General features: G+C 36.1%; 1 protein-coding gene across 1 annotated transcript in view; it reads left to right on the plus strand.

Moving 5' to 3' along the window:
* The window catches only part of SPON1 (spondin 1), a 444,045-nt gene that overhangs the window by 360,348 nt on the left and 63,516 nt on the right, over positions 1-20,181 (plus strand). Inside the window, exon 7 of the mRNA XM_001377891.5 lies at positions 19,599-19,663. Coding sequence (XP_001377928.2) covers positions 19,599-19,663 — 65 coding nt within the window. The remainder of the gene's footprint in view (positions 1-19,598; positions 19,664-20,181) is intronic.

Genomic DNA, 20,181 nt, shown 5'->3' on the forward strand with positions numbered 1-20,181 from the left:
CTTCACCTATTCTCCAAATGATGGATGCTTCCCTGATTTCTAGTTATATGATTTGGAGAAGATTTGATTCTTTTATTTATTATTATTTATTTTTATTATTATTATTATATTATTATTTATTATTATTATCAGTTTCTCTTTTGCCATTTCTCACAACTGAAAGCAGAAGGAACACATACACAAATAGATGTCATCGTGGGCATCTATGTTCCCCTGTGGTATATGTATACATGACTAATGTATTTATGGCATTTCTTTGGGTTGAGTATGTGTGTCCCATTGTGCTATGTTCCTGTGTGTGTGTCGTGCTGTATGTGTGTGAGAAACAGAAAGACAGATTAAGAAAGGAGAGATAATAAAATCCTAGATATGTAGAGAAACAAAGATGTCTCTCACCAAGGAATTCTTAGCCTGGAACCAAACATATTGATTTTAGGGAACTATGAACTTTGATAAGGAAAAGGTATATTTAATATGCCCCTAAACATTTTATAGGACTCCAACATTTGACCAATCGTACAGAAGTTACTTGATCTATCATGGAACAAAGGTTAATCTGCCCTAAAGGGAAAGCTTGAAAACAAAACAAAATAAATGTAAGCTGCAAGTCAGCTACAAGTAATTTCTCTCTCTTTCCTGCTTTTCATCTCTCAGAAGTATATCTACATGCTTTCAATCTCACTGTCTTGTTTCATCACCATCATCACTGTCTTCATCATCACGTCTTATAATCTTCTTACACATTAAGGTTTATAAAATGTTTTCCAAATAACAAGCCAATGAAATAGGTTGTGCCTGCCTTATTACCCTTATTTTCTAAATGAAGAAGCTCAGGGTCAGAGAAGTAAGATGGCTTATTCATGGTGTCACCACTGAGAAATAGAGGAACCAGGATACAGTTTGAAGGTTTCTGACCACAAATTCCATGTTATTTTTCCCTATGAGTATTTTCTCATTCTCTTTTGTTCTCTCACTCCTCCCTTCTCTCCACTCTTCCCTCTTCCTTTCTCTGTTCTCATTTCCTCTTCTTTCTTCTCTCTCTGTTATTGTCTCTTTCTGTCTCTCTCTCAAAATACTCCCACATAAATTTCAGAAAGTTAGAACTCTAAAGAGTCAGCATGTCATAGTGGAAAGATTAATGGATTACTTAATTATTCCTAGGAGTAATGAAGCTGGACTACTATTTCTAGATTTGCCACTAACTTGCAATCATGGTCAAATCACTAGACTTCTATAGGATTGATTTGTTTGCCCCCAAAAAGATCAATGTCATGTACTTTTTGAGTCAGGTACTGAAGATGTCAATAATTAAGAAAATTCTCTAAGGAGGGGAAAGAGTCATTTTCATTTGCACAAGGGAACGTAGGAAAAAACTAGTTTGGACAGAAGGAGAGAAGATGGAATGTAAAGGCCAAATCAGGCCTTTATCGGGATATTAATAATCAAGAGGCTGTAATTGGCAGACAGCATTGTTGCTACCAAAGCTTAAAACAGAGGCTCTTAATCTTTATTTTCATTTACATGAATCCCTTTGGCAGCCTGGTGAAGTTTATGATCCTTTTCTCAGAATGTTTTGAAATGCTTTAAAATAATTCAAAAATTAAATAACTTTGAAAACATGTTCTTTAAAAGAACATACAGAGGGGGCACTGCCAAGCCTAGAGACAGGAGGTCCTAGGTTCAATTCTGGCTTTAACCATTCCCTGACTGTGTGACCCTGGGCAGATCACTTAATCCCCATTGCCCAGCCCTTACTACTTTTCTACCTTGGAACCAATATACAGTATTGATGCTAAGATGGAAGATAAGGGTTTTAAAAATAAAGAAAAGAAAATACATAAGATTATAAAGGAAGCTGAATGATATAGAAATATGGCTATCAAAATATTTGCTAGAACCACATTCAGAAACCCCTGAGTTAGAGAAAACATGAATACCCCGCAAGGATATATATATTTTTTCCAAGTGGCTATTATAAGGTTGGCCAAATCCCTCACTGTCTCTTGAAACTTTTCATAAGGCAGCTCATGCCTGAAAAAGATTTCACCTTGTAGAGCTGATTCAAAACAGTCCTAATCATTGAAACAGTGCATTATTTTTAGAGCCACCAATTTGTGGGAACCTTATTTGACCCAATTTGCCAAATACCTCAATGGAAGTTTCAATCTCTATTATAAGTTTGGGCGGGGGCCTCTCTCACTGAAAACTAGGTGATTTAATTTTTCAAAAGATTTGTGAAATTCCCTAATGGAAGGAGCCAATGAAGTATCATATATTTGTAATTAACTTATTTTGAATAGAGAGCTAGAAAATCTAAAGGTAAACTACCTGGTCCTGAAATCCTGGGAAAAAGCAATGAATCTCCATATGAAAAAAAAATTACTATTTCATTAGCAACTCCCTTCAATTTTGAAAGTGCTTGTTGTTTAATGAACAGGAAAGTTCACAAGTGAACAAATCAACAGAAGGAGGATGGAGTGATCTCCATATTTGCATTTAAGTATGATTCTGGAACCAGAATGTATTTGCAGCAACTGGAGGAATGACTAAGTTTATTGGTCCTGATTACTATTTTAGTATTAATATGGTCTGTCTGAAACAATAAAAGTCCTCATTTACAGTGGTATCTGCCCAGAAAAGCTTATTGTTCTTTGGAGGGCATTTGATAATTGCCTCAAAATAGACTGTGAAAGTATGAGGTTTCCATCCCGTTGATTTCCCCGATTAATTTTGGAAGGCAGTATAGACTGTGGAAATAACTTGTAATTGGATTTGCAGTTAGAGCCCTATTTCCATCAGCTCCATTCCTGGTTAATTTTGGAAGGCAATGTAGACTATGGAAATGAGTTGTCGTAATCAGATTTATAGATCGGGCCCTATTTCCATCATTGAAACCATGCCATTATGGGATCAGTTGGAGGGGTTTAGTGATGTTTGGCTCAGGGAAGAAAAGACTTATAGGAAACATGAAAGCTGTATTCAAGAATTTGAAGGGCTTTCTTGAGGAAGAGATATTTTTAGATTTGCTCTGCCCCACTCCAGTAGATAGATTTAGTCATGGAGAGGTAATTTTAACTTCAAATGAAGGGGGTGGGGGGAAATGTTTACAATTAGAATTGGCCAAAAAGGAAATGGTTGCCCTTAGAGATGTGTCCCCATCACTGGAAATTTTCAAGGAGAGGAAAGATAATCACATCATTGGGATGCTGTAAATGGGGTTTCTTCTCAGATATAAGTTGGACTCTGAGATCGCTTTTAACTCTGAATTTCTGGGATACTGTAATTCTCCATTATTCCTTGCATCAGGCTAGATGATGAAGAGCTTATCATCAATTATTGTGTATAACAGACCCATATCTGAGTGTCTATATCTGCCCTAAGGTATTTCAGAACCAGTAGGATGCATCCACAGTAGATTTTTCCACAGACCTATAAAATGTATGAATGCAATTGCACAGAAAGAATTGCATAATTCTGGGCTTTCAGATTTCATTTTTTCTTGGGTGCTTTCAACTAGAAATGATAATTCATATGGGAAAATTGCATATTACTCCCAGTAATTTACTTAGAGAAAGGTCAGAAGAATTGTAATATTACTCCATCAAATTGAAAACACATGTCTATCCTGTCTTGGTGCCCACAGGAAGGCCATGTTGTCCTGCATCTCACAGCAACTTGTGCATTTGTCTTTTAGGGAGTTCTTTGATGACTTGTTCAATTTCTTTTTCTGATATGGGGTTGTTTATGTAGTCTATTTCTTCCTCTGTTAGTCTAGGCAATTTGTATTTTTGTAAATATTTATCCTTATCACATAGATTGCCGTATTTGTTGCCATATGATTTAGCATAATAATTTTTAATGATTGCCTTCATTTCCCCTTCATTAGAGGTGAAGTCTCCCTTTTCTTCTTGGATACTATTAATTTGGTTTTCTCCTTATCTTTTTTTAATGAGATTGACCAGTACTTTGTATATTTTATTTGTTTTTTTTCAAAGTACTAGCTTCTAGTCTTATTCATTCAATCAATAGTTCTTTGACTTTGAATTTTATTAATTTCTCCTTTGATTCTTTTGGATCACTAATTTAGTCTATATCTGAGGATTTTTAATTTGTTCACTTTCTAGTTTTTTAATTTGCATGCCCAATTCATTGACCTCTTCCCTTTCTAATTTGTTAATATATGAACTCAAGGATATGAATTTCCCTCTGAGTACTGCTTTGGCTGCATCCCATAGATTTTGAAAGGATGTCTCATCATTGTAATTTTCTTCAATGAAGTTATTAATTATTTCTATGATTTGTTCTTTAACCAATTTTGGAGAATTACATTGTTTAATTTCTAATTAATTTTTCATTTGCCTCTCCATGTACCTTTATTAATTATTATTTTCATTACCTTGTGATCTGAGAAGGTTGCATTTGTTATTTCTGCTCTTCTGCACTTGTTTGCAATGTTTTTTATGCCCTAGTACATGGTCAATCTTTGTGAATGTCCCATGTGCTGATGAAAAGAAGGTGTATTCCTTTTTGTCCCTATTTATTTTTCTCCACATATCTACTAACTCTAATTTTTCTAAGATTTTTATTCACTTCTCTATCTCTTTCTTATTTATTTTTTGGTTTGATTTATCTAGTTCGGATAGAGGAAGGTTCAGGTCTCCCACTAGAATAGTTTTTCTATCTATCTCATCCTTGAGGTCCACTAGTTTCTCCTTTAGAAATTTGGATGCTATGCCATTTGGGGCATACAGATTGAGTACTGATATTTCCTCATTGTCTATAATGCCTTTTATCAGGATGTAATTATATTCCCTATCTCTTTTAACTAGATCTATTTTTACTTTGGTTTTGTCAGATATCATGATTGTGACTCCTGCCTTCTTTTTATCACTTGATGCCCAATAAATTTGGCTCCATCCTCTTACTTTGACCCTATGCGTATCTACCTTCCTCATGTGTGTTTATTTTGGACTGCATATGGTAGGGTTTTGGATTCTAATCCACTCTGCTATTTTCTGGTGTTTTATGGGTGAGTTCATTCCATTCACATTCAGAGTTATGATTACCAGCTGCGTATTTCCCATCATTTTGATTTCTACTACTACTATTTCCTTCTGCACCAATGTTTTGTTGTTAATCAGTACCCCTAATTCCCACCCTTATTTTACTTCCCTTTCTACCCCCTCCCTTCTTATTCCCCCCTTATTTTCTTTACAGTCTTTTTAAACTACCCCTCCACCCTCTCCCTCCTTTGTACTGCTTCCCTCCCCACTGTTTGTTACCCTTCTATTTCCCTATAAGGTGCAAATCAATTCTCCACCCCAATGGATTGGATTGTTCTCTTTGAGTCAATTTCAATGCATGTAAGAGTTGAGTATTTCCTATCTCCAACTTCTTTATGCTTCCAGTGTATTGATGTTCTTCCCCCTCCCACCATGAGCTTCTTTGTGACATGTAAATTTACCTCCTTTTGTTTCTTTTCCCATTTCTTTTAGTATTAACCTCTTTTTTAGCTCTAGTTGTGTGTGTATATATATATACACACATATATGTATTTATGCATACACATATCTATATACATATTTATGTCTTGTAATTTCATCCTATACAGTTTGTCACTGTTCCCTCTAAGTGTAATTCTTCTAGCTGCCCAGGTGATAATAACAATTTTTAAAAGTTACCAATGACCTCTTTTCTCATAGGGATACATATCATTGTAACTTATTGTGTCTCTTAAAAATTTTTTTTGTTTTTTTGTTTTGCTTTGTTTTTCTTTTTTCCCCTCTTTTTAAATTACCTTTTGATGATTCTCTTGAGTTCTGTGCTTCGGCATCACATTTTCTGTTCAGGTCTGGTCTTTTCTTTATAAATTCTTGGAATTCTTCTATTTTGTTAAATGACCATACTTTCACCTGTAAGAATATAGTCAGTTTTGCTGGGTAGTTGATTCTTGGTTGTAGACCTAGTTGCCTTGCTTTCTAAAATATCAGTGTAGATGCAGCCAGATCCTGTGTTATCCTCACTGTGGTTCCATGGTATCTGAATGACTTATTCTTAGCAGCTTGTAATATTTTTTCCTTGGTCTGATAGTTCTTGAATTTGGCTATAACATTCCTGGGTGTTGTCAGTTGGGAATTAAATACAGGAGGTAATCTGTGGATTCTTTCAGTCTCCACTTTTCCCTCTTGTTCTAGAATATTTGGGCAATTTTCTTGGATAATTTCCTGTACTATTATGTCCAGGCTTTTTCTTTTGTCATGGTCCTCTGGTCAACCAATGATTCTTAAGTTGTCTCTCCTGGAACGATTTTCTAAATCTTCTGTTTTGTGCATGAGGTGCTTCATATTTTCCTCAATTTTTTCATTCTTTTGATTTTGTTTTATAGTGTCCTGCTGCCTTTTGAACTTGCTAGCTTCTAGTTGTTGTATTCTAGATTTTAAAGACTGGATTTCTTCCCTGGCTTTTCGATCATCCTCCTTCTGGTCTGATTTTCTTTGGAGGTCATTTTTCAATTTCTCTGTCTCATCTTTCATTTTCTTTGCCTCATCTTTTGAGCTGATTAATTTTGGCTTTCAAGCTACTGTTTTCTGTTTCCAGATGATTTATCTTGCTTTTTAAGTTCTTTTCCCAGTTATCTTCAGCCTCTCTTAATTGTGTTTGAATTGTATTTTGAGTTCTTCCAGAGCCTGTATCCAATTCACTGGGTTTTCTGTTTTTTTGTTTGGTGTTCCCTCATCCTTCTCTGTTCTGTTTGCTCTTTGCTCATTACCAGTATAGAAGCTGTTGATTGTAATTTATTTTTTCTTTTTATGTTGTTTGTTCATATCTACCCCCTTCTTTACTCCCTGCTATTGCCTGATCTCTTGCTCCTCTAGTTTATTTTTGTGCTTCTGTGCTTTTCTTTCCTTCACCCTTGGGGTTTTGTCAATAAATCTCTCAGTGCAGTCTGCGGGGGAGGGGTATTGGAATTTTTGGAATTGGAATTGGAATATTGAGCTTCTCTGCCTTCTGGAGGCTTTGCTGGAATGAAGTCCAGCAGTTTGTGGGGGAGGGGTTTTGGAGCTTGAGCTTCCTACCCTCTATAAGCTTTGATGGGATTAAGTCTGGCCGGGTTGCTGGATGTTCCCAAGGCCAAAACTTTGGGGAAGAGGGCAATATGGAGTGTCTCCACTCCTGCAACTATGCCTCCTGCTCTGTGTTTTTCCTCTATCTGCTTCCCCACTGCTGGTGTTGGACACTCTAAGCCTGGCACAACTTTGCCCAGAAGGTACCCCCTCTAGACCTGTGCCTTTGCCTGCCCAGAGGTTCCAGCTGCCACTGGAGACTTAGCGCTCTAGGTGGGGGAGGGGTCCTGGGATCTTTATTCTTCCTTCCTCTTAAATTCGAGTGTTCTCGATTTCTGACTTTGGGTGGGTGTACCTTTTAAGTTGAGTCCAGCAGGAGTGTTCCTTGGCTCTGTCTTGTTGTTAGGTTTGATGTTCAGTCCCCTAGGAGAATTTAGTTTGTAATCGGTAAGGAAGGGTTTTCAAAGGTCTGGACATTTGCTTACTCTATGCCACCATCTTGACTCTTCCTCCACAGTCTTTTTCCAACCTGTGCATTTGTAACACTAAAGATCATCAAGGTGATTCACAAGCTACCAGATGCTGCCATAAATTTAAAAAATAGTCTAAAATGTCATAGGATTTAGACTTCAAAGTGTAAAGATTAAAATTTAGGGGAGACTGAGGCAGGTAGAAATTAGTTTCTGTCTGCAAGGAGTATTATAGTTTTATGATGTTTATTAAAGATTAAGGATTAAAGAAAATACAGGATAAGAAAGCAAGTGACTAGGCCAGAGAGAGGCCTAGACACAACCTCACCTACATTATGAAAAAAGCCACGTCTGCTTGCAAACAGAAACAGGAAAGAAAAAACAGAGACAAAAGGGCCTTTCCAATCAGGTAAAATAACTTTTCGATCTCGGCCCACATGAGAATTCAGTGAGATTACAAAGCATTTTGGGGAAGTGGAGCAAGGGCTTTTGGGGATTGAAGTCCTGGATTCGAGTCTATTTTTACAAAAGAAACTTTAGATAGATTTCATCTGCTGCAAACTCTTCACATTAGAAATGAAGAAAGTAGAAAAGGGTACACCCAAGGACATATTGGTACTAGATGGTAGAGAAGAAGAAATGAGGGTGGAGGATATTTAAAATAGTTTCTTTTATACAAGTAGGTTCTTTTTCAGGGGGACCTAGAATTTCAGGGTATCATTTAGATGCTTTTAACTGCAGATTCTTGCCCTGCCTCTCCAATGTACTCAGCTCTAGAAACTCCAAACTCTCTTCCACTGTTTTCACAATGTAAATCTGCCTTTAGACTTGTCTTCTTCATTAGTTTGCCTTGGGTTTATAGTTTTCTTGAATAAAAACCTTCCTGGCTATTTTAATGTACTCAGAACTATTTCTCCTTCTATTTAGATTCATGGCTAGGGGTAAAACAGTCACAACTTTCCCCAGAGCAGAAATTTTAAATATGTAGCCCATGTTTGGCTCTGGGTCACAATTCTATGAGGTGAACCACATTAAAATGTAATAGGAAAATATAATTAGTAAAATAAATAAAAAATAAAATATATATGTTAATTTGTGTTTTTTTAAGTCAATTTGCAGCCTGAAGGGACACTTACATGCAGTTTCATGGCTCCCATTTGTATTTGACTTTGTCAGCATTGCCCTAAGACAACAAAATTTAGAAGATATAGAAAATGGACAAATGCAACCTTTTGATCGGGTAGAAACAACTGAGCTTAACAGGTGGAATAATAATAGCAATAATATAATATAAGAAGCTACTAGATTATGGGATACAGACTGGAACTGTGATGTTATTGGCACAGGGAAACTCCAAATGAAAAATTCTACCAATTCAAATTGGTACCTTCTCTGGAATTAATAGTTTTAGTTGCCTACAGCTCTGAGAGCCTAAGTGACTTGCTGAGAAACACAACTATGTGTCAGAGGCAGGACTCGAAATAAGATCTTCATGACTTTGAGGTCAGCTCTTTGTTCAGTGTTCACTATGTTCACAGATGCATCTGCTAGGTTATATATATTCTTATTCATGTCTGTCTCAATGAAATTTATGTTAATTACTTTTTAAAAAACCTTTCCTTCTGCCTATTGGTTCCAAGGCAGAAAAGTGATATGGGTTAGGCAATAGTAGTTAAATGACTTGCCCAGAGTCACATAGGCAGGAAGTATCAGACCAGATTTGACCTCAGGACCTCTTGTCTCTAGGCCTAGCTCTCAATCCAGTGAGCTTCCTAGCTGTCCCCTTATTACTTCTTTAAGATGTTGATCCCAAAGCTTTGATTTAGTTTTGCTTGCCAAGGTGCTGAAATGACTAGTAAGTCAAGGTTTTGCTTCCAGAGTAAATGCCACTAGGCATCAGTCTTTTCTGTAACTACCAAAAGACTTTTTTTTTCATAAATAGTCCATGAGAGAACAGTGACATCTGTGAAACAAGGAAAGGTCATGTCTTTTAGCATTGTTGTCCTCATCAATAGCAGATATTGATTTTATGCTCATCTTCTTCATGGCCTGAATCTTAATTCAAGATTAAATACTTCATTGTTTATTCATAATTATTACCATTATTGTTGTCATTGGTAGGAGAGCTTTGTTATTTATATTATTATCATATAATCTATAAATATTGGTCTTCAATAAAACTCTCCTCCACACCCTAAGCAGAAGGAGCATGATTAACTTTTCAATAAATTTGTTAAGTAGACATAGAGGGCACATCAGTGTTAAGAGGAATAAAACAGAGGGAGTCAGAGAGGATACTCATGGCTGATGTCTGACAGGTTATTCTGTGCAAAGTCAGGATGTAGGGTGAAATAAAAGGCCAAAGAGCACCTAAATGAATATTAACAGGGAGAACTGTAACAGATTTTTTGTTCCCCAAAAGCTACTTCATAGGCATAGAATCGGAGAGAACTCCAAGGTGACACATAAAAATAAAAATCAGTCAATATTTGAACAAAGTTCTTTCTCTTCACAGTCAGTGTACCTTTTTCCTGTACCATTTTTTTCACAGAATCCACTAGAGAATTAGTACTTATGAAAAACATTAGAAAAAATCACTGAGTATGATGCAAAGAACAATTATCCTATTGAACTGATGGGTATCTGCTTCCCACTGCAGATCTCTTATTTTAAAATAGATGGTAAAAATTTAGCTGAAAATTCTCCTGTCTAGGGTGAATTAAAAAAATCCTTTAACCATTGCTCCATACTTAGCCATATTCTTCTGTATGTTTTTTTTTTCATTTTCAGTTACTTTTTTCTATAATAATGATAAAGGCATGGATCATTAGGCTTATTGAATTGACAGATGACACCGATCTGAGAGGAGTAGTCAATGCATAGTTTGCCAAGAATTTGAATCTAAAATTATGCAGGTTGACTGTAATATTGGAGAAACATCAATAAGATAAAATTTAACCATGATATATCAAAAATCCCACCACACAACCATTCATTTTTATAATGTTATTGCCTGTGTGTGTGTGTGTGTGTGTGTGTGTGTGTGTGTGTTGGATGGGGGAACCTGGCTTGGCATTATCAACAAAAAGGATCTAGGCTTTTGAAGGGCAGTTATGTGAAAGAGACATTAGACTTGTCCTGCTTCTTCCTAGGAGCAAAGAATCTTTCTGAAATTTAGAAATGTAAAAAATTAGAATGCGTGGTCTTGGTGGAAGAAGGAATTGGTAGATTCATCTTCAAACTGATCCTGGATGACCACTTACCAATTCGTTATGTTATAGAGAAGTGTTTTTTTTTCAGGTAGTTTGGAGTAGGTGGTTTCTGAGAACTGAGGATTGTGAAACTCTCCTAGCAAATTGTAAGTTTCTCCCTTCTAATATGAACCATACATTTGATGCAAATGCTTAAAAAAAGCTGATGTGCTCTCTGCCTGCATAAATTGAACATGGCATTCATAATATGGAAGGAAGTTATTTGGATATCCTTTACATTAGCCAAAATATCTGCGGAAAAGTTAAGTTTCAGAACTGTATTTAGAAAAGACACCAACAAACTAGCAAGGATACAGAAAAAGGGAAAAGGATGGCGAGAAGGTCTAAATTCTGTCATATGAGAAATGGTTGAAGAAACTAGGGATGTTTATACTTGGGGAAATAAGCATTAGAGAAATAGACATGATCCTTTCAAACAGTACAAGGGCTGTCCTGTGAATGAGATATTTTACTTTTTCTGTGTTCTCTTAAGCCATGGTCCTTTGCCTGAGGTTCACAAACCTACAGAGAGAGGTCAGAATCCAAATCTGTCCCAACAGAATAATCTTCGATGGGGAAAATTACATTTTTGTTTTCAATATTATTTATTTAATTTATAATCCTATGCATTTTATTTTATGCTTCTAAAATATTATTCTGGAAAAGTTCATAGATTTTACCAGATTACCAAAGGGGTTCATGCCAAAAAAAAAAGGATGGAGAATCACTGTGCTGGAGGGTAAAACATTATTTCCACAAATAATAATCTGTTACTTCTTTTAATATATGCAATTCTTTCTACTATACAAACTACTTTCTCATCTTTTCCCTTATAGAAACCATTTCCAGTAGGCAGAGAAGATATTAGGATACTACCCTTGCTTTTTTAGCAAGTTGATTGAATAATTAATTGAAATGACTGACCTCCTACTCTTCTAACAGTTCCAGAAGAAGAACAAATAAAGGCCACCAAGCTGGCCTGCTGTGTTCAAAGTGTGAGGAGGTGTAACTCCCAGAAGAGTATTCAGACCAAACTGTGAAGGGACCCCTCATCTGAGGACAGGGTATTGTTTAGCTAGCAGTTAGAAGAACTTAGGGGAAGTCACCACATTGTCCTTTGAGTTTGTTTTCTTTACAAGCTCATCCTTTATATATCTTAGTTAAACTTAGCACACAATATAGAAATTACAATTTTAATAAAGGAAGATAATCAATAGATATTTCATTCTCATTCCAGTTCTGTGGGTCGAATCTCCTGCCTCTAACTGTGACATCACTGCCATCTTGTGGCAAAATACCTAAGAGGGGAAAAAAAGATGCCTCTAAAGTATTTAAATTGAAATGAAAAGAAATAAAGCAGGGACATTCACTTTATCTAGTTTTTATTATAACCTTGAGATCAAATAGTTTGGGGTGCTTTATATCTATAATCATCTAGTAACAATTTCTTTTTTCTCCTTCTGATTACTAAGTTTTGGGCTTTCAATTGTTTATTGCTGTTGTGTATAAAGACATTAAGCAAAAAGGAAGGAGTTAAAGCTACCCCATGGGAGTATGGGGGAACAAATGAGAAGCTAAACCTTAATCACAGATTGGAGGACTTGGGAAAGTTGGATTTTTTCACTCAATGCTTATTTATGGAGCATTGGGTATATTCTTCCCAGTAAGTCTGAAACAGATACCAAACTATTCAGCACTCAGAGGGAAAGAGAAAAAATGAGAATCTTTGGGAGTTATGCAGGTCAGAAAGATGTTTAAATTTAAGATAAAGGTACAAATTACTGGTTGAAAGGCATGTCAAATTTATGTTTTAAGCCCCCCATCCCTGAGAACTGAGACATTTCTTTTACTTAATATATTTTTATGAGCCTTAATAAAGTTAATGTTGATTTTGTAGGAAAAATGGAGGTAAAATTTTGTGATTAACTATTAGGCAAAGACTTAGTCATGTTGATGAAAGTCTATCTCATGGTCTATGCAAACAGCAGAGCTCTCAGATCATGGCAATTCTCTCTGGATGCTGCCAAAAATACTGTTGAGGAGAGAGCAAACTACTTCTCCCTGGAAAGGAGATGATTCATTCTGATTAGAAAAATTAAAAGTACTTTTAGCAACCATTCCAGCCATCACATTGTCCTTTTATCTTATGATCAACTAGTATTTGGATAAGGAATCTTTTAGGAACCATGTGAACTCTTTGAGACTTCAAGATATTTTATATTCAGGGTCTTTTGTAAACAAGATTATTTTGTAATTGTGGAACTGGATGGGCATTTTTTCTTACATCTGTTGAAAAAAGTCAAGTCCAAAAACAGTTTACAGGCCCAGTTAAAAGATCCTTAAGGTATGGCCTCTGTAGGTCAGGTAGAAATGACAAATAGGTAATGTAGAATAGACAAAGCATGAATCAGATCAGGTCATTAGTATCAGGAATAATTAAAATTATGAGGGTGAGGTTTGTTGCAGGGAGAATTCATGGGTGATAACAAGAGGTGGGGCCTGGTGCAAAGAGATTCAGGAAGTCAGTCAAGTACCTTGGATAGTTCACTGGGACAGCTGTTGCTCAGACAAATTCTAACAGTAGACAAGGAGCTATTATTCTCAGAACCTCAAACCTTTTTGATCTCAAATCCCTTTTTTATTACTCTCTTCATCATTCATTTTCTGAAGACCTTTCCCCTCTTCAAGATCTAGGACAAGATACAGGAGCCCTAACTATTATAGACTTAATTAGGTTTGCTTTTGTTGGGTTTTTTAACAGTTTTAGCAAAATGATGAACAACTAATTGTCAAGTCTTCCATTTGTTACAGCTTATAAAACATAAAATATCTTTCTTTGATGTCCTGCTGTGGCACAAAGGTGACCTTTGCCTGTCAAAGGCTTTGCTGGTGAAATGAAAACTCTAGCAGGTCCTACTAAATTGGAAAGACTTCAAAATTAAGTTTCACATTGTTCTATATGTGTGTCATTCAAGGAGCAATTTAAGTTGAGTATCTCATAACCAGCAGGTTGATCAATAGGAGATAATTTTTTTTCAGCCACATAAACCCAAAGGCCATCTGCTAAGGTTGTAATTTGTGTCAGTGGAGGGAGAACCCATACTGATAAAATCACAGTTCTTTTAAAGTATTTCTTAATTATCATTTTGATCATAATATAGATTTCCCCTTCAAATTTAGCTTGCATAAAACCCAAGTCTAGCCTAATTAATATTGTTTTCAAGTGAATAGTTATGCAATTTTTCCTAACAACAAGATCTCAGTTTTAAGGTCTAACCTAAACTGGACCATGCAGTAGATTTCTTTTTAAAAAAATGATTTCCTTAGTGATCTTTCTAAATGTTGACAAAAACTAAAAATGAAAAGTTTCCTTTTAAATGGCAAGAATCCTTAGTGTATCCTTAATTTTCTTTATGATTATTTTTGTGGGGGGAATGGAGGGAGAGAAATGAAAGTGATAGAAGCATATCTTGAGAATCATTTTCAGTTGGTATATATGTGGTCCCAGAAATGGTCCTCTGAAGTAAGATCCTTGCAAGTAGAGCATATAAGTAAACTGATAAGATGACATTTTAGGTACTGTCATCTAGTGTTGCCTTAGTCCACGTTGTAAAGTCATTGAGCATTGGGGGTAGAGTCCAAGAATATGTATTACAATTCCAACTCTGTCACATGGATGGTTGTGATTTTGGGAAACTTGCTGAATGTCCATGGACTTTTAGTTTCCTTTAGTATAAAACAGAAAATATTTAACACTTGGCCTGATAACTACTCAGTGTTGTCATAAAGGTCAAATGAAAATAATGCACATAAAAGACCTTTGCAACCATAAATTATTAATCAGATAACATCTTATAAAAATGAATTATATTCTTGTTTTTTATTACCATTGGTACTTGATTTCTCTATCCTATGCCCAGCTGCCTAGCATCTTCACTCCCCCTCTATGAAATCATGCTATCTGTACAGAATATGACAGTTATTCACACTGAGGTGTAAATGATTGTGAGGGCTTAGCCTATTATCCTTCCCAGGGGTACTGAAACAGAGAATAAGATCTGAAATTGAATGAATGATGCTCTAGCAGTGGTTCTCAACCTTTCTAATGCCGTGACCCCGCAATACAGTTCCTCATGTTGCGGTGACCCCAAACCAAAAAAATTATTTTGGTAGCTACTTCAAAACTGTAATTTTGCTACAGTTATGATTTGGAATGTAAATACCTGATATGCATTATGTATTCTCATTGCTACAAATTGAGAGGTTGAGAACTGCTGCTCTGTCCCATCATCGAATGGGTCCCATTTTGGCTTGGGATAGAAGTATTCCTGGCATGCCTGAAATCATATGCTCCACATGATCAATTATCAGGAAGTCATGGTCTGAGATTGTAATTTTAATTGTAGTTTCAATAGGAGAGTGCCACAAACAGAATTTTTTAAAAAACATGTAACTGAGTTGTGAGTTTCTAATTTCCTTAAGTAGCTTTCTAGGAATGACTCCTACGGGAAGCACAAGACAACCAAGAATATTTTTAGTCAATAGATTCCATGCCAGAGATTTCTTGTTGGTCCAGTGTCATATTTGGCTCTTAGATTTATTACACTTCTGACAAACTGAAGATCTAATGACATAAGAATTTTCTGTGACTTAAAAAAAAAAAACTATTGGCCCTCATTTTTTATTTACCTTTATATGCACCAGAATTTGCTTGTTGGTTTCAAGGGTCAGCTATCTGACAACTGTAGCCGTAAAAGAAATCAGGAGCTCCAACAAGTCTCTCAAAGCACTGCTAATTTTTAAATATGAATAATCTTATTGTGCCAAAGGAAATTATTTGTTATTAAAAGTATTCATAGTCAGTGAAGCAAAATTGGCTTGTGTGTAGCAGCAAACAATCAAAGAGTTCAGTCCCTGCTCCTCCAGCTCTTAGTCAAGGAATACAAACTTATTTCAACATAGATCAAGCTAGATATAATTGGTATGGTCTTCTATTATTTTTTAAAATCTTGAGATGCATTCTATAATAGGAATAGAAATGTAATTGTAAATTTTTAAACTTAAAGGGACCTTAAGGGGTGTTGATTCAGTTATAATTAAATTAATATATTTACCCAGTTATTAATTTTTATAAAGTTTATTTGGGTAGACAATCATAATTTTAAATCTCATTCTTACTTTAAGTTCAGACCGCATTTTTCCTAGCCTCCATCAATGCTTCTCTCCCTTTACCTGTCTCTCCAGCACCGTGTCTGTACAATAAGGCCCCCACAAGACCTGCTCCCTCTCTTATATTGACATACACCATGTAATGGATGCAAACTCTGGCATTTAGAGAATGTGGATGGACAGGTTGGCCCTCCAGGAGTGGGGAGGGAATGAATTTCCCTGACACAAATCTAACCCTTCATTTTATAAATCGGGAAATTGAAACCCAAGGATATTAAGTCACTAACCTAGGGTCATATAGCTAATAAGCATCTGAGCCAATGAGATGAGGAGTCGGGTCTTCTTGAATCCAAGTCTAGTGTTCTAGATGTAACATTTGAGCTTACCTGTTGTTTGGGATAATGAATGTAACTGGACTTACTTTGGTCCTCACTGTCTGAAGGTCAGGAATATTATATTTCATCCTTCCCCTAGGGTTCTCCAGGACTTTTAAGATCATTATCTTAAGCTTCTACTGATTGTGTTCCCTCGGTTTTAGGGAAGTTTCATCTAACCACTTAAAAGTCAGATTAACTTTTGCAAAAAGTTTTTACAAATATTTGTTCCAAAGGAATAGTAAAACAAGCATAAAGAATTTTCCTCTAAACCCTAAGGGGCCATGATGCATCCTCTACCACCTATGTCCTGGGGAGGAAGAGAGGGATTTGGTACCCAATTTAGTTCAGTTTCTATATAGCATTTAGTACCACTGAGTTCCAAATTCAAAGTATTCCCTACCTTGAGTTTGTGTCCCAGGACCCTAGTTTCCTCAGGATTTCTGTGCAGGGATGACTGCAACTTCTCATCTGACATCCTGAGCTCCAAATCCCCATGGCTTGAGCTCTCAAGGCAAGGAATCCAAACCCTACAATTAAAACTAAAAAGGACAGAAGAAACAGGTCAAAATTCTTGGATGAAGCAAACCTCCAGACCTTCCCTCTCACCTAACTTCAAGGTGTGCTTTCTGTAGGTGAATAAAATCTACCCTTGGACACTATTGAAAACAGTAAGCAGTTGTCCATCAGTCAGTTAAATGTAAAGATGCACACAATTCTGGCTATGAAGCCAAAGCTAGTTAACCCAATAGTTAGAGCCTGGAGTCAAGATGAGTTCAAATCTAGCCTCAGATGATGCATACCCCTGGATGATTCACCTTCCCTTTGTCTACCTCAATTTCATCCTATGTAAAATGAGTATTATATTAGTACCTGCTTCTTAAAGACATTGAGGAAATCAAGTGAAATAATATTTGTAAAATGCTTAGCACAGTACCTGACACTTAGTACTAACAAAATAAATGATTGATTGATCTATCCTGTTTCCAAGGAGAACTAGTCCAATGTCTTGCACTCCATCTTTATTGGTCTAGATCTGGGTCATATGCTTGTTATATATGTAATAAACTTACACTCCCTCACCTGATATAGTTAAGCAGTAGTTATGTCTGTGTGCTGAGAGTATTGCTTATATATATATATATATATATATATATATACTGCTTAGTCATATTTCTACCTTAAAATCAACTACTCAATCAATATACCTTTCATTGGGATCAAGGGGAAATTTCCAAAGTAGGCATCTTTGCCTCCTTGCTCACCAGTAAGGTTTGTTATTTCCCATCCTTCTAATTCCAGGGGAAACTTCCACACAGCTTCTCATTTTTAGGCTCTATACCCAGTGGAAAACTCACTTCTTCATGCCTTACTAGTGGAAACCCAAAGCCAAATTATCATTACAAGTGTCAGTAGTATTGCCTGTGAATAGATGCTAGACTTAACTTCCATTTTTCCATTCTAATGGAGTAGACAGGGTTTGGGGGAGAGGGGAGGGAGACATAATAGATAATCCCCCAAATTATTTTTTAACTTTGGAATGAATGTTTGTATTAACACTTGAATATGTGTGTCTGATGTTTTCATTTCAAGCCAAATGAAGACTTACTACCTGTGTGACCATGAATAATGATGATAACTTAGCAGTTATAATTTTTTTAAGGTTTCAAAGCATTTTACATTCATTTTTATCAGTTGATCCTCTTATCAACTCTAGGTGATAGTTGCCATTATCTCTATGAGGAAACTGAGGCTGTTAAAAATTTAAGTGACTTGCCCAGTTATACAACTTATCAGCATCCAAGGTAGAATCTGAACTTGGGTTTTCCTGACCTGATCTGAGGCGTTAGATGGTGCCCCAGTGAAGAAAGCAATGAGCTTGGAGTCTGTAAGCCCTGAATTGAAATCTAGGTTCAGACATTTACTAGATAGGTAACCTTGGATGAGTCATTTAACCTCTGTTTGGTCAATTTCCTTGTCTGTAAAGTGGAGATAATAATAGTACCTAACAGTGTTATTGTGATGATCAAATGAGATAATAATTGTAAACTCTTAGAGTAGTGCCTGGCACATCATAAGTGCTATAGAAATGTTCATTACACATCCTCTAGTTAACTCTATCATCTAATCACAGAAAATATTATTGACATTTATAAAGATGATTGGGTTTTTGAGGTGAGTTTTCCATTGAGTACAAGGCATAAAAATGAGAAACTGCATGGAAGTTTCTCCTGGAGTTGGAAGGAAAGGAAATACCCAACCATACTGATGAGTGAGGAGGCAAAGGTGCCTACTTGGGGAATTGTTCCTTGGTCACAGTGAAAAGGATATTGGTTGAGCAGCTGATTTCAAGGCAGAAAGATGACTAATGAAAATAATGTAAATAATAACAACCACAACAATAATAATAATACTGCAGTCACCATTCTATCTTCTGTGTCAACTATTTGCACCATCAATTTACTCAATAGTAAAATTAGGTTGTTAGAATCAGTGGCCTCTGAGACCCTTTCCAGCTCTAGATCTGTGATTCTCTGATCCATGCTAGGATTTAATTTGAAAGGAAATGGAAAACAGATGATTTTCTCTTCAAGTTTTTCTTCTACCTGGATTTCAACTACCAGCTGGGAAAAGTTATTGTGGTTTAAAAGTTCTTTTTCCTGATCATGAGCTTCAATATAGTAGGGATCCCCTGGACTCCTTCATTTCATTTCAATTAAATTGGCTTTGATGAAGATTAATTAAGCACCTATTCAGTATTATGCTAGGTGCTGGGGATATAAAGACAAAAATAAAGTTCCTGCTCTCAAGAAGCTTAAAGTCTATTGTATATACATTGAAAAAAATTAAATAATTTTTGAAGTGGAGTACTAACCCTTGGGGAGATTAGACTTCATGTAGGAAGTGACACCCCACCAGAGCTTTTGAGTTAAGAATCCCAAGAGGCAGAGGTAAGAAGGGAACATATTTTAGATTCAGGGTAGGAGATGAGATTGTCCTATACAGAGAACCATCACATAGGTTATTCTCTGGTATTCAGGATTTACTGGGAGGTAAATTAAGGAAAGAGTGATGGAAACTAAGGAATGTTGAAATATTTCTCTTCTTCACTGGTGAGAGAGGGAGCATTAGGGAGGTCATGGTCAAGAGAGAATATTCATTATATATGATCTGCCCAGGGTAATGTTAGAGGGTAATGGTAACAAAACAATTTTATTCTTGGGGTGCAGGTCCTTAATGACTTTGTTTTTGGTCTTTTTTTTTTTACAGAGCGATGAGGTTCTCACCGTCATTAAAGCCAAAGCACAGTGGCCAGCCTGGCAGCCTCTCAATGTGTAAGTCAGGGGCAGACTATGCCTTCCTTTGTACCATCTAGTTTTCAATGTCACAGAACAGACCTTTCTCCACATGGTGCTGGAAAAAAATCAATAAGCTGCAGCAAAAGCCTCCTGACTTTTTTAGTCAGTAACACCTGTCAGGAAGTGATAATGGGGTTGGATTTATACAAGTATGTATGAAGACCCTCCTCCTGGATTTCATAGCAGGAACTCAGGCTCAGCCAATATTTCTCATCTAATTATAGTTTTAAATAAGACAGAGGTCTTTACTAAGACCAGTGTGACACTCCTTCATGTCTTTGCCAATTATTCTTTCTTGACAAATATATTTTTTTGTTTTTTAAATTAAATTTTGGGTTTTTTCTATTAAGCATTTATTTATTATGAGGCTAAACTTAGTCTTTAAACCTATATGGGCATATTAAGTTCTTGAGCTTATATTCATTCATGTTTATATCTCTTAATTGTGGAGCTAGGAGGCTAGGTGGATGAAGTGATGGATCCAGGGTCAGGAA

This window comes from Monodelphis domestica, chromosome 6, assembly GCF_027887165.1.
Source record: "Monodelphis domestica isolate mMonDom1 chromosome 6, mMonDom1.pri, whole genome shotgun sequence".
Classification (NCBI taxonomy): domain Eukaryota; kingdom Metazoa; phylum Chordata; class Mammalia; order Didelphimorphia; family Didelphidae; genus Monodelphis; species Monodelphis domestica.